At 39.2% G+C, this 16,154-nt stretch overlaps 1 protein-coding gene across 3 annotated transcripts in view; it reads right to left on the bottom strand.

The window, feature by feature from the left end:
• The window catches only part of LOC113978892 (transmembrane protein 263-like), a 210,124-nt gene extending 194,223 nt beyond the window's left edge, over positions 1–15,901 (bottom strand). The window contains exons 1-3 of one of the 3 annotated variants that reach the window (XM_027706224.1): positions 15,542–15,602; positions 14,966–15,111; positions 1,589–1,679 (exon numbers count right to left, since the gene is read on the bottom strand). In XM_027706224.1, coding sequence (XP_027562025.1) covers positions 1,589–1,658 — 70 coding nt within the window. In that variant the 5' untranslated portion in view covers positions 1,659–1,679; positions 14,966–15,111; positions 15,542–15,602. Of the gene's footprint in view, positions 1–1,588; positions 1,680–14,965; positions 15,112–15,206; positions 15,457–15,541 lie in introns of those variants that run through there. The other 2 variants (XM_027706217.1, XM_027706209.1) reach the window with 2 other exon arrangements.
• Positions 15,902–16,154: the final 253 nt, after the last annotated feature.

The raw sequence follows: 16,154 nt of genomic DNA on the forward strand, positions 1-16,154 counted from the left end.
CTTTTTCCTCACACCAGGAAAGTGGGTATGTCCAGAGTACATACTTCTTCCAGACCACCCAACAAGTCACAGAAGTGGAATATCAGAACTGGCACATTTCATTGTCATTCAAACCAGCAGGGTTGCAGGTAGAAGCATTTACTTTCAACTTAAAAAAGTTGGTTTGCAAAAATACTTAGGTACATTAAAGAAAACCCCTTCTGATTACTCAATTCAAAGCCATAGTCCAAAATCTAGTACTATTCCTGATAAACTGATGAGACAAGATGTGCTTTACATTCCAGGATATAGCCCCTAGGCTCATGTAATCATCAGCTCAGGCTAGTGACCAGAATTCTTACTTCAACAATGCACTGTCGTTACATGCTGACTTGGCAGTACTTACAAAGACAGGAGGGGGAGGGAATAGCAATATTATATCCTCCATGTATATATATAGTAATCACAACATCTTCCACGTTTATTTCCTTCTGGCTTTACAGGAGTTGCAAAAAGAAACCTGCCTTTCACTTACCTCTATATCTAACTGCCAGCACATGGTATATGAAACAGCAGACCAAGAAATTACAACTTAATAAGAAAACTATAACAGAATGCTCAACAAGAAGGGATGGGAGCAGCAAATTCCTAAAACCATCTACTTGGTTCGTATTCCCTTTAAGAATGGCTATCAACATAAATGCTGTTTCAGCATCTTATTCTCTTAAAGGAAAAATATAAAACACACGTTTCCCAGAGACACGTCATGGTATTTTAACAGTAAGTTGCTAATGAGAACCTCATCACTCTCTGGGTTGTTTAAGCCATCCACAACAACTATGAGTGATTGTGTTTTAAAAGTCACTGAACTGGAGACAAAGCTCAGAATGTATCATCACTTGTGGAAACGTTAGCAGCTTCTAGTCAAAAGGTACCAACACCTATTTTGTTGCATATATACAAAGTCTAACTTTTACACAGTGGGAAAAATCCGTTCCCTGTATAAATCCAGGGCATCTCATTGCAAGCAAGGTTTTTAATTAGAAGTGGTATTTTTGAGCCTCCTGCTGACTTACAGTGTATCACTGCCTCCTCCTCAGATGGCTAAACTGGCTTCCAAGAGAGACGGCGGAAAGAAACAAAATCACTAGAATATCTAACTTTGCAAATCTCTGCTGGGGACAATTTCAATAGCAGGATGCTGCAGAGAGAGGTAACAAGAGAAAAAATGACTACTTACAAAGTCTTCCCTAATGAAGGCTCAAAACATCACGAACAAGACAGCAGAGGAGGCATTTTATTCCCAAGCCTACAGGCAGGATGATCGAGCACGACAATTTTAATCAGAAACCATATTGTTAAAGAGAATGCAGAACAATGTCTGCACCTCAGTGGGTGAAGCCTTCTTTTGAATGCAAAAAGTAGGCTTAGAGGCTGGCTAGACCTCTGGCTGGGAGGTTGCCTCAACTGTCAGCACTGACAAAGCTCTAGCCCTCTCAGAAAATAGGCAGATATAAGCTCTTAAGTCAGACAGAGAAATAAGACTTCTTGGCCAGAACATTTTCCGCAATTTATTGCAAAGAGTTTATATTGACTGCCAGCACTGTACCTTCAGGAGGCTCTTCCTGCAGATGAGGAGGCAATTCTTCACTTGTAGTCTCAGTTTCATCATCCACCATCTGTGTTTCTAAACTAGGGCCCTGCAGAACAAAAGAGCAAGAGGAGGTAAATTGGAGAAGGTTCAGAAAGGGACCACAAAAATGAATACAGGACTAGATAATACACCAGACAGCAAAGACACAAGGAGCTCACTTTAGCTGATGAGAAAAAAAGCTGCTGGGAGATTTGTTCACAGTCAAAGTAGTTACAGAAAACAGAAAGTAAAAAAAAAAAAAGGGGGGGGGGAAGGACCCTTTAAGATAGCAAGCAATGTTACAAGGGTCTTAGTAGACTGAAAACCAGAAAATTACCAGTGAAGCACAATTTCTAAATTACTGTTTCCAAAACATATATAATGCAAATAATAAATTAAAATCTCCATTTACCAAGGGTGTCAGCAGATTCACCATCACTTGTAATTTTCAGGGAAAAATCCTAATCTTTGATTCATCTTATCAAGACAGATTCTGAAATGCCTCTTTTTTTCAAAGGAAAACAAAGCAAACTGACTTACAATTTTCTAATCACTGACCATGTAGTTTTCCCTACATGCCCAATACATCCATTTGTACCTCCACGTGTAACATGCCAAACTAGCCATTCCTGAAAAATTACGAGACTACTCTCCAAAGTTTTGCATTTCCACTTTCCAGCCTTCACAATCTTGTAAAGACCCTGCAACATTATTGCTGGAAGGACTTGAGTAGAGCCATCAGATTTACAACTTTATTTAAGGCTGCTGAGCTCACTTTGCATACACAATATTTTCATGACTTGTGGAGCTATAAAAATGTAGTTGCTTTTTCCGTTTCAAACTACCACAAGAAAAAAAAAACAAAACCAAAAAACCACTGTCTGCTTCCCCCAACTGACTTTTTTTTTTTTTAAGTAAAAGCAGAGTAAACACTAGGCATAGCTATGAGACTCCTTAAAAAAAAACCAACCTAACAAATTGTCTTCTTTGTAATGCTAGTACAGTGAAGAGTGAAATCAGAAACTTAGCAGTCATTAGGAAATGAAGCTTCTGTGCACTTTGAAAACATGACTGGGTTTGTAGTCTGAACTATCTGAAAATGTGTACTAACATACACAGCTGAAATGTTACAAAAATACAGCTGGTACATCAAGAGCTTGCAAAATTTTATTATTTGAACTCAGGAAGAAAAGGGATTATAGCATTAAAGCTGCAGTATTTATTTTCATTCTCTCCAAACCCTGTGACTGCAAGGTTACCCCCAAAGCATTGCATACTTTCTCTCTTTCCTCAGTTTGCATATTGTGAAGACTAACGCACTTTTCTAATTCCATCCTTTGCACAAGTAGCTTATGTTTTCATTCATTCCCCATTTTTTCAACAAAACAGACATGAAAACAAAAAGTATCACCACATTTTTTCAGTCTTAAAGCAGGCAAAAAACAGACCATCCAGGTGAAGTGTACAGGTCTATTGTGACAATGCCAGCATCATAACCTTGATTTCTGCCATCTATGACTATGCAAGTTTTACCTAAGCTATTTACCTATTTCTCCTTATGTAAAAACACCTGGTATCAAAACTGACCAGCTTTGGTCAGTTAACAGTTCAAACAGTAAGTCATGCCTTGTAGTAGCTATCATGACAAGGAAAAAAAGTTTTACCACAGTGTAAAAGTACGGGCAAGTAGTAAGTTGCCTCACTTAGTTCAATTAAAAAAAAATCACACCCCAGAGTCAGTAATCAACACCAAGCTCTACCCATCTCCTCACTTCACCTAAATGTGATCTAGATGTTAAGAATGTGTAACAATTCTGGATAGGAGCAACAAATGAATATAGAGTATGTATTTGAATAAGTATTTACATCAAGCACAGGCAATCAATGTATATACATTTCCTTCCTACAGAGGGAAAGGAGAAGATGAGGCTACATTAGTATACCAGATCAGAACACTTATTTTTCATATAAAGGATGCAGACATTTAGGACATAAGGTACAGGTATTTGCCTTGCAAACATTCTGAACCACAACTATAAGAACTCCTAAACTAGAAGTGGTCTTGAATGTGTGCCTGTACTTCCCAGTTGGCAACACCAAAATTATTTTAATTTTTTAATTTAAAAAAAAAGTAACAGAGCCCTGTGCACATACTAACTATATGCTGCCCAAGGACACAGTCCAACTTAAAGGGACTACAGAAAAGCCAGCAAGAAAAACCTTATCTTTCCTTCTTCAAAATAGTCAGTAGTCTCAATTTGCTACCACGAGACAAACCTGCTCAGTGGCTTCTCCCAACAACAGCCCATGATAAGTGATGCACATCTGGGTTACAGTTGTTGTCATCTACATAAATACAAACAGGATGCCAAATGCTATGAAAAGTGAGTGATGGCACTGTGGTGGGGTTTTTTCCCTGATGCATGAACTACTTACTATTCAGTGTTCACCAGCAATACAACTCTTTCAGTATGATAGTTATCTCTGACAACACTTATCCCAAAACAAAGATTTATATTAGTTGAGGGTCAGCCCTGTACTTAACTAGCATTAACAAATCCAGCTGTGAGGAAAACAGAGACCACTACAGACACTATGAAGTCCATGGCTGAGATGCTGTTTGCCATCATTTACTTCCCTCCAATTCAAAACTTTAACACTTGCTACTGGAATCCTATGAAAAAAAATACTCAATACACGATTACTACCTTCTACAGAACATTCTCAATTAACAGAAATGGCCAGAACTTTTGAGGATTTTTTCTACTCAAAAACAATCATAACACAGCTTATTTTTAACTGTATTTGGTATACATTTCCTGTATGTTTTTGAGAATCCTTCAAAAAAATTATTTACACTGGAAAAAAAATTATTTACAAACTTTTTTTCCTCAATTTAATGTTAAAAATTTAGAACAGTGTAGACTGAAGCATGGCATGTCAAGTAATCAGAAACTTAACTTTTCCAAGTGTTTTGCAAGAAACCTTGAAATCTTGATACTTCCTCATTCCTGAAACGAAGTTAGAAATGTTTTCTAAAGAAAAACTCCAGTTCTTATCTCATTGATATGTCATCACTACATTTATGCACCTCTGATACAGGGAGCTTCTAGAAGTAGTGTCTTAAACATGAGCTTATCAGACTTCAGCAAATCAGTCTAACCATTGAGACCAATAAGTAAGTGTGAACAGTTTAGAACTGAATTTCACCAATTAAAATGTAAAACCATTAACAGTACATGAAATCCTGGGTATCCATATTGATATGTATAAGTAATATTTAAGGCTCAAACACTGACAGATGTTATTAACAAGATTACAAAGTCTCTTTACAATAGCTTTGTATCTTGTATAAGCATGTCCATTGCTTTTTTAGTTATATCTTCTGAGTTCAATTCATCAAGCCTGCTGCAAGCTTGGTAATCAATATTTAAGATATCTACACTTCTGGCAGCACAGTAATAATCTACAGCAATCAAAAATTCCAGGAAATTGTCTTCTAAGAAGGTTTATAACTAAGTTAAAGTTGTTGGTCTCACCATTTGTTTTTTTTTTAAACACTATTTCAAGAATGAGGCATCGGTTATGTTTTGGTTTTCAATTAAGGATCCGTGACAGAGGAGTAGGGGAATGGGATGCACACAATTGTATAAGTTATTGGCTTGCAGATTCCATGATAATCTTCTGGAGCTGCAACTGTGGCAGAAGGAATGTACATAGATTTCTTTTGCTAGGATGCAGGAAGACAGTTCAGGAACATGAGTAGATATTAACTGTATAATTTTCTTTCAATTATTAAGGGTTTATAATTAAGAATGTGGTGACATTCCTCACTAGAGCCATTGAAGGAGCACAAACTTAAATAGGTATTATTACAGAAATAGGTTATGGTGCAGAGCCTAGGAACATGAAAGAAAAATCCCCTGGCTCTCCAAAAACAGTCCCTGTTCTCACTAGGAAGTAGTTTGTACAATTCCTTTCAGAACTTGATGAGTTTCTGATATCAGCACTATTAAGATTTAGTGGCAATTTTTCTATGTCATATTTTAACCCAAGATTCAAGCTGAACAGAAACAAGTGAACTCAAGCAGAGGAAACATCCGCCCTTCCAAAATGAAGTTAACAGATGTGATGATTTCAAGGTAGTTTACTCTGTCCCTGCAAACAGTTTCAATGAACTCCAAGGAAGCTGAAAAACTTCGTACGAATTCAGCAAATGATAAAGATCAAGAGGCAAATCATACATGGATTCCCACAGAAACTGCCTGAGGAACTTACAATCCTCTATTCTGATCACACTGTATGACTACTGACCTTACAGTGCAGTTTAACTCCAATATTATGCACTGATGTGACTTGGTAAATTAGTGTTTATTTGCTGTCTTTTACTATGTTTCATAGAAGGCTATGTATTTATGGATAGAGAGGACTGAACTAAACAAGAGTGACAAATCAGCTACAAGCATTTCACAGTGTACCTCACATTTTTCCATGGGATACAATACTTTTGAGAGTAATTCTGACCAGAACGTTGGTGATATGCTTGTATTTTCAGTATATTTAAAGACTGTATCAAGTGCTGTGATAAATCCATGAATGACAGAAAGCAAGTTCCTATCTGATCAGGGTCAGAATTTTCCAAAAGGTATCAAGTTATGTTTATGACACCAAAACCAAGAGCTCCATTTATCACCACATTTGTACTAACAAATGATTTCAGCATGTTCAATCATAAAAAGAGCTTATACTATCTCAGTCTCAGCAGAGTATTAAGTACTCAAAATACCCACATAGTTCAGGAGCAACCCCAACACCAGTCAATCAGTATCAGCCCAGTTTGCATGTAAGTCAACAGATACATGAGACTGTCATAACAATTGCTCCAAATAGGTAAGTCAACACTGGAAACTGCCAAGCTTTCTAAAAAGTCCCTACAGGTCATCTTGAAAAAAGCAAAAAGCCAGCTCCACTGTTAGGCCTTTCAGACTCTACTTTTGTACAAAGCATTACATTAATTATGGTATATAATCTTAAACTGAAATAGAGTCTCTCAATTTACTGTTCACTGGGTCAGGAATTCATTTTGCTAAGGAATAGCAAAATATAAAACGCCAAAACTAAGGCCAAGAAGGGCAACAATGAGGGAGGGCAATCAAAAGTTGAAAAAAGAATATATTCTGTGAGAAATTATTAAAGACATTAAATGAGTATGGGGCAAATAACTTTCAAGTTTCCTTTATTCACCTTCAGAGAACCACATATCTTACAATTCTGTTATTTCTTGCCATTCCTACTGAACTCCTAAAAGACATTTAAAAAATCCCCTACATAAGCAAAACCAAAAGGAAATACACAACATAAATACTATTCTCCATTATACTCAATTTTATTAGTAATCTTTTTCCGCTTTCAGAACAGAAGCTAGAGTAATGTAAAGTCATGGCTTCAGCAGCAGTTCACTGCCTCAGTTCTGAGACTACCCTTTAGAAGTAATTTTAAGATCTGCAGCTTTAGCTACTACTTTCCCTATGCATTTGCCACTGAAAATGGTATTTATTTCCTGACCTAAATCTTCATATTTCCATTCTTCCTCCTGAACACTTTACTCCAGTTTTTCCTTTATGACATTAATCTTCACATTCATTTACATTCTGGACTTGAGCCTAGAATCTCACTTCTTTCACTCTAAGAAACTGCTTCATTCCTCATAAAGCCTCTCCTTAAGAGCCCACAAGGTCAGGCTTATGTCTCTCTATGCAAGTCCTCAATTGCCTGCCTAAATCACATGTCCTCTGTTCTGCCCAATACTGACTTTCAGACATGGTATTCTATGTAGGCACAATTCCAATAAAGCAATTTAGCAGAGGAAAATTAATGGCAGCCTAGGCTTCACCCCTCCACATCTGTGATCTCACTTGTAAGCTTCCCAGCACAGGTCCAACACCTTTTCTATATAGCATTAAATACATCTCAACTGGTAACTATAAAGGTTAGATGCACTGCTAAAGAATTACAGGATTTGGTGGGTCTCTGGGAAGAAACAAGTAATCCCCAAATACAGGACAGTTTGTTAAGTGCTTTGGGAAGCTACAATGATATTTTTAAAGTATAGTGAAAGCACTGGCTATTTTTGCATCAGGTTTAATGAATGCTAATTTCACACCCACACGACTAAACCCCACAATTTCCTGCATATTTGCATATTTTGCCCCTTTCTAAAATCACAAAAAAATACACAAACAAATAAAACAAAACCAAAAAAACCAGCTCTTTTCATCCCAGCTTCACTTCCTTCAAATTATGAATAGGCTGACTGCTTGCAGATTCCAAAGGGCTTGTCAGATCCAGTAATCATGAAGCTGACCTTCATCAGGCTTTCCTAAAATGACATAATCAATGACAGTGCTAAATTGGGATCCCTCCTCTGTCCACTCCTATGAAGTTCTGCAGAACTTATCTTTGAATTTCATGTTTACATGAATTAAATTTTTCCATCTTCCATATCTGAAAGTGGCTTGTGTCTCACAATGCCCTGTCTACTTCTACACAATTACATAAAGTCTCAATACCAACAGAAAACAATAGGGTTGGGTATTTAAAAAAAAAAATTAAACAACCAGCCAATGGGTAGGTAGTTCAACATGATGACATAATTTTCCAGGGAGCCGAGGATCTACAGGTACTTAACTTCAGCTGAAGCACATAACAACCCAGCCATCTCCTTATTCTCTACTGCTCAGATAAGCACACTCAGACAGTGGAAGTTTAAAACTATCACAGTGCCTTTGTTAGGCAGGTATCTGTTGCAGCTGCAGCTTTTATTTCAGCAATGAGTTTTCTGCATATTGGGGAATTAAGACTTTCACTGAAATTTTTTTAAATGCAATAGGAACATTCCACTGAATCTGCCATCACTACTGATTGTACACCCACACCTTAGGGGTTTCCAAAGTCAGCTGGATTTTTCCTGCAGAGGGAATAAAATTGATCTGCAACCATAAACAATTTTATTTCACTTTCCTCTATGTTTAAGAAAGCCTCTTGATGGATGCTTTGCTTTTAATTTGGCAGAACAAAGTTCATTTATGAGAGTTTCTGTGCCAGGTTTTAGCCCAAGGGCAATTTGAGTTGCAGTTATAAATTCCGTAGAACACTAAAGGAAAGTACAGAAATAGAAATGCTGAGGGTGACAGTAGTGTAAAATTACACCACTTTGTTCAAAGTACATTGTAAGAAAGAACTAAAAAAGCTGGTTAGATTACTTGCTCTTCTCCAAATCTGGACAAACACATTAGGGAGGTTATGATTTTAACAACACTTAATTTTGTCTTAACAACAGAACTGGAGAAAAGAGGCAAGGAGAGTTTTAATGTCGCAAATGCCAAATCAAGATTAAGTTCTGTTATTCTCAGCAGAACAGCCAAACCCTATTTTTACATCAACAAAACACTTCTGTACCGTCAATAATCCAAATTAGGGTTTATTTGGCATAAGTAAATTTTCAACAGCACTAATGACACCACAATCTATTCTCCATTCAGCATGCCAGTAAACAGCTTGGTTTACACTTTTTATGTTCACGCTTTATATGGGGCAGATGACACCATTTATACAGCAAACAGCCAATACAGTCTGCTCGGGGGTAGATCAGACAGTTCTGGATTTTGAATTATTATACTGAATTTTGTCTTGATCGACCATTTATTTTCCATCTGAATTTTACATACGAAATCAGTGTCAGCACAGGAAGAATGTAAGAGTGGTTTTCAAAAAACAAACCAAACAAATCACATTTCATTTGATCATGTGGCCCAAAGAGAACACTCCTCACTCACTCCAAGCAGGTTAACTAGCGCAATTATCAAAAGGGTGCCATGCAGCAGTGTGAAGGCTGTAAAGCCACCCTGAAACGTGCTGAACAATTTGCTGTCAATTCTACTTTAAACTACTACCCCCACAGGGAAGTTTATATTCAAAACCTGACTGTGCTGAATTGCATTTGTTTGGAAAAAAAAAAGTTACATGAAGGCAAAGTGCCATTTCACAGCACAACTCAAACAATTAGCAATTGTTCAAGTTGGGGGCAAGCTAATACATAGGAAAAAGAGTTATTACAGAAACACCTACAGACCCTTCTGAAACAGAGACAAGCCTGACACAGAATGATGTAGGACCAAAGCACGACTTTGCATCCCAGTAAACCAATCTCAGAGCAATTAAATACCAATAATGAAATCTCAAAATATCAATTAACTCTTACTGATAATTGTTGACTAATTTAGATAATTTCAGTGGGAAGAAGCCTTCCTAAATCCTGCCAGTCATTCACTGTCTGTCAACAGACTTTTGTTGGGGGGGGGGGAAATCACTCAGACAGCTGAGCTGGTGAACCAAAGGCAAGCAATAATAAGACTTAATGGCCTGAAGTTTTATTGCACTTTCTACATAACTACACTTAGCAAACGTACTATAAATGTGTTTTTTCTAGCCTGGTTCTTGACAGATGGATTTATTGATTAACGCCAGTTTGACTAAAGAAACGAGATAATGCACTCTGCAGAAAGAATATTCTCCATTTCCTAACGAGATGCAGAAGTACCACTCTAGAAAACTGCAGACAGCATGAGGAATTTGTCTGAAACAAAAATGAGAAGTCCTTTGTCTAATAATACAGGTATACATAACAGAGGTTGTTAAGATTTTCTTAACCATGGTAGAGACTTAAAATGTAATACCCTTCTCGCTATCCTCAGTGGGGTCACAATTACAAAAAAAAAAAAAAAAAGAAAAAACCTCATAAAAAGATGCATTAAGCAGTATTCTGTAACTGTGGTTTCATATGACCTGACTTCCATTTCCTTAGAAGTGCACTACTACTGTTTTAGCTTTAATGAGCTGAAATTTAAGTAATTTTTTCGAGGGCTTTTACAGCTAGAACATAGGACTTTTTACAGTAAGACTTGAATTCAAAGCACATAAGCATATAGCCAGCTTGAAAAATATAAGCACTATATATAACACTAAAAGACAGTCACAAGAGATATCACTGGAAGACTTTGAAACACAAGTCATCTTGCCAAAATCTCAATTTCATTTTTAAAAATGTAACAATAAAAGCCGCAAATCCATTTGAAGTTAAAAAATTGCTTCAAAACCCTAAAAGTCATTTTCAATGCTAGAAATTGAAGATAAATAGAAAATATTTTATTCAGGACAGAACTTATTTCTGTTTCCTTATTTCATTAGGAAATTCAAAATGCATTTTCTGCAAAATAGAAAACATTCAGGAATTAGCTGGGACATTGCAATATGATGTATTTACCGCATAACTTTTAAATTTATTTTGTTGATGGCTAGGTAGTTAGGTATTTCCCTCCTTACAAATGAGTTTTGAACTCAGATAAGAGCTCTTTGAGTGTATCATGTCATTTTATGCATTTATTGCTGTAGCATTTTAAAACAGAAACCTTTCAGATAAAATATTTACTAACTCCACAGAACAAAAACTACATCATCTGGTACTATCAAGCCCTCCAATTTCACACCTAACCCACATGTCAAAACTTGACAGCCAGAAGCAGTGTCAGCAATAACACCCCTTTTATTTCAGGCTTCATAGAGATCTCATTTTCTTCCAAATTCACTCCAAGAAGTACTAAGAAAGATCACAGCTTGCTGCATACAAGATTCCAAACAGAGTTACTACACCCAGCAACTAAACAGCCATATGAGAGAGAAAACACTTGATCATTAAGAACACAAGTAACACAACTAAAAAGTAAGAATTCATTCGGGCAGCAATAGCTTTTGGTAACTGCTGCCTTTTACTTTTGAGGATCTCTGAGGTACACAGGTTCATCCTCCAAAATGTTTTTAGATTGAAAGGAAGCTCAAGAATTGCACTAGACCTTAAGCAGCTCTGCAGATGTATTAAGATTGTAAGATTTGCCAACACCAGCACAAGCCACTTCTCTGACTTCCAGAAAGTTCAACCAGGAATATTTCTTATCAAGAAACTCCTTAAGAGCTCTACTACTGCCCTCACCTATGTAAGAATGGACCTTGCCCAGAACTTTGAAGGTATGTAACCTCTTCCCATCTCTCTGATATTCAGCTGAAACACTGTGAGAAGAAAAACACCACAAAGTCTGTAAGGTTTATCAATAAACAGATGTGACCAATCTTAGGCAAATACTTATATCAAAATTATCTACAGAACCTACATTCCATGTTCCCTTCTACTCTATCACTTACATTCATGCTCCTCCTGCTTCCTAGAACACACTTAGGAAAAATGCTAGGAAAACAAAATATTACTGTATACTCCATAGAAAGCAATACCTCTTGTCTCTTCTTTTTATAAGCTGTTCCTTTCCCAAGTACTTTTCATTTCAACTGTCAAGAGCCCTGCTAAACAGGATGAGAGACATGTAAAAAAAAAGTAACATATACATCATCTTGACAGGACAATCCATGACATTCTTAAGGAACAGAGCTGTCTGTAAATACAAACAAGAAAAATACTTACTTGGGCTTTCCTTAACTTTTGATGCTGCATCTTCAAAATACCTTGCCTTTATCTGATCTCTAAAATACATCTGCCAAGACCAAGTATCACAGGCAGTCAGAAAGTCATTCTCTTAAATACAGCTTTAGGTTTCTCAGCAGAATGTCCCATTTACGACACCTGTCTTATCCCAAAACATATCATTTAAATGCGAGCACATGTCAAAGCACCACAAGCTCTCATTCTACTTTGGAGAGTCACTTCTATTTAATAAAAAGGGGAGCAGTTACTTAACTGAAACCACATCTTGAGCTTGCTTTCACAAATAAGAATACCAATATGAACCTGACACTCTAGATGCTTTTTATTCCTCTGATTTTGGATTAAAGGTAGACCAGTGACAGGAGCAGTGTCAGAAGCAGTCAATGCAGCAGCAACCATACCAGGTACCAGGTAACCATCAGGACTATCCTAATGCCCTAATCGATTCACCAGTTGAAGATACGGCACAAAGAGGTTCAGTTAGCAAGGATGCAAGAACATTTTCCAGTGTTGCCTAAGACCTGAGAAATCCAGCGTCCAGCCACAACACAGTAAGATTGGAAATGTACTGTATTGTGGGACAGTAATTAGTGGTTGATTGTGATGGACAGGTGGGGATTTGGTCATCTCCCCCCTGCCCTAAGAAATGAAATTGCCCCCCCCCAACCCCAGACAGACATGTTACCCAGGCTCTTAATGCAGCCTGAAAAGGTGTATTTCATTGCCATCAAGATGATATGCCCTTGACAGAAAGAAAATATTCCTGACATATTCATACATATGTGTTCCTACATATGGGAATGGTCCACTTTCAAGCTGACTGCCTCTCATTCCTGTCCTATAGTGCAGGAAACAGGGGCTTTAACCAGTTTTCTATTTTGCATAGCCTGGATGGGCCCAGAGATACTACCTTTCAGCACTGACACTGCTTGAAAGAGATAAGAACAGGAAAAAAGTACACAAAGACTATTTTGAATCCAGTCCAGCTTCAACACCTCAAGTTTTAAAGTACTGCTTTGCCACACTACTTTATTTCACTCTACCTTTTTAACAGGATACTTATGTTATTTGATTGACCTAAAAATAAAATACATCAAGCTTCAGTTTCTTCAGCAAGGATCAGACATTAGTAATGGATCCTGAATGGATCTCTTCCAGAGAACTCACCTGATGTTACCACTTACTTCCCTTTGCCTGCTTCTTCCCTCCCAAAAGCAGGCAGACCATCTTTATACACAATAGCATTAACTTGTTTTCTTTTGACTGCTCTGCCTTCTCAGCAACCTGCTAACCATCATCAATGAGCTCAGTATCAAAACTAATGCTGCTTAAAACACACAAATTCAAGTGTAGTTCCAAAGACATGACAACAATTCAGAGAGAAATCGGCACTATAGCTTTTCAGAAAGCTTAGTTCTGCTGTATTCCTTGTAACGATCAACAACTTAACTCATTTGTTTTAAGTCACACTGAACGATTTGTGAGTAGGCCCATAAAAGGGATTCAGATCCAACTCCCACACTACACAGACACCTCTTCCTTCTCCTCACTTCTCCTCTCCTTACCCTTTCAAAGGGGTAAAAAAACTACACACTTTGATGCATTCCACTTAATTGAAAAGGTAATTATCTACACTCCCAGCTTAAGACTTTAAATCATACATCATCTGCAATGATCTTACCTAGAGAAAACTTCAAGCAACTGCTACAGCAAGAGGCAGCACACATGGAAAGAAATTACCGTGTCAAAGGAAAAGCTATGAGTGCTTTTATACTGAAAAGCTCTTACGCAGCGCTTATACCTGAAAAATGATTGGTTAAAAAACCCCCAAACTTTCCCCCTAAACACACACATTTTCCTTGCAATCAGAACATAACTTCACTCACATCTTCTTGTATTTTGAGTGAGCCCATCTAAAATAGGCATGAGCTTTCCCCACTCTAGCAGGGCAAAAGAGGAATTTGGCAGAAGTAATGGGCTTAGCAGGAATAAGCAGATGTTTACTCTGCATGCAATGAAACAGAAGCTAAAGGAAATCTTTTCAGTTTGGGCCTCAAGCTGGATGTACTGTTCAGACTGCACTCTGAAGTTTTTATTTTACAATATAAGTCAACACCAACCCAAAACCATAGTGCTGTTTACCACTAACTGTCTCAATACATATTTTTATTATCCCACACTATTTCAACTAATAAGCATTCAAACAGAAGGAAAAAAAATATACTTTTTATTATCAGGCTTTGAATGAATGCACAACCAAATATAACACGGCATAGAAGGAAACGTTCTTTTCATGTATATCTATTTCATGTACTCAGAAGCTGTCCCTTTTCTTTCATCTCCCAGCTGTGCAGACATTTATGGTTAAGAGCCTCTTGTTCACAGAGACAATTGTTTACCCAAGCGACTGACACATGTGCACTGCCCAGAATCCAAACCCTGCACAAGCTGGTGAACTTTTAACACATACTTATTTGATTCAGATGCTTGGAGAAAGGCCTGAACCAAATTTCTCCACCGGGACAGGTACAGACCATAGCTACATACAGTTTCTGCTTCAAAGAGCTTACAACCTAGCTAATCAACATTCTTTCTACTGCTAGACAAATTCAGGAGACAGGGAATGCCTGGTGTGCCGTCTGTTTCAGACTGATTAACGGAAGGAAACCATTTCAAAAGTCGTACGCATGAAAATTAAAGATATATGACAACATAAACCAAATAGAAATCAATACGACAGCGCTGCTGATTCCTAACCAACACAACTGAAAACACAACCTCGCATCTGATAGCCTGTATATTACTTTTATAGCCCAGCCAGCCTCGGCGTCCACCTCTCCCACGGCGCCGAAGCCAATAGCCGGTTCAGGTTAAATATTCTCTATCCTAATTGTTTTCCACAGCAAACTAAAGAGAAAGACGACGATCTCCCCCACACTCTCGGAAGGGCCTAAGAGAGAAGCAGCACAGTGAGCTCTGTAGCCATCCTCGGCCGCGCATCAAAGGTACGAACTCCTCGGCTGCCAGAGGAGCGAAACTGCCTACGAGATGCTGTGGATGAGGGAAGACGCCCGGGGAAAGCAGGGACACAGCAGCCCAGGAGGGCAGCAGGCGCGGGCAGCCTCCCCCGGCTCCCACAGTGCCGCAGGAAACCATACGGCTTTTAATGGAAAGAAGGGGGGAGTCGTTCGGGAGACCGTTCCAAGAAGCGACACCACATCCCCGGCGAAGTTGGAAGCTTCTGGAAGTTGTGTACATCGTTACGAAGCGCACGGCCACCACCTCCCGCCGCTGGTACCCGCCTGGGGCCCGGCCCCCGCCGCCGGGAGCCGCCACGGCCCAGGCGAACCCCCCGCCCCGGAGACAGCCCCCAGCATCACCTTCATTCCGCGTCTCCCGGAGCACCGCCCGGCGCGGATGGAGGGCGGGCGGCAGTCGGCTGCGTGCCCGTCTCCCCCGCCGCTGGGGCTCCGGCTCCTCCTGCCCGATGTAAACACACACCGGCGGGCGGGGGGAGGCTGGGCCGGGGGGCAGCGCCATGGCAACCCGGCCGGAAGAGGAAGCGCGGGGGTCAGGGGCGCCATGTTGGCGGGGGGCTCGGAGCTCTCAGGGATGCTCCGGGAGATGCGGAGCCGAGAACTTCCAGCGAAGGCAGGGGTCCAGGCAGCCTTGAGGGTGGGGAGCCAGTTATTCGGGCTCTGCCCTCACTGCACGCTTGCCGGCGTTCACTGAATCACACAGAATCAGGTTGGAAAAGACCTCTAAGATCATCGAGTCCAACCTGTGACCGACCACCACCGTGTCAATTAGACCATGGCCACAAGTGCCACGTCCAGTCTTTTCTTAAACACCTACAGGACGGTGACTCCACCAGCGCCCTGGGCAGCCCATTCCAATATCTAATCACCCTTTTAATGAAGAAATTCCTCCTAACGTCCAGCCTGAACCTCCCCTGGCACAGGCACTCCTCTTCGTATTCCTCGTTACCTTGGA

Source organism: Neopelma chrysocephalum, unplaced genomic scaffold (assembly GCF_003984885.1).
Source record: "Neopelma chrysocephalum unplaced genomic scaffold, ASM398488v2 Primary Assembly neopelma1_24, whole genome shotgun sequence".
NCBI lineage: Eukaryota > Metazoa > Chordata > Aves > Passeriformes > Pipridae > Neopelma > Neopelma chrysocephalum.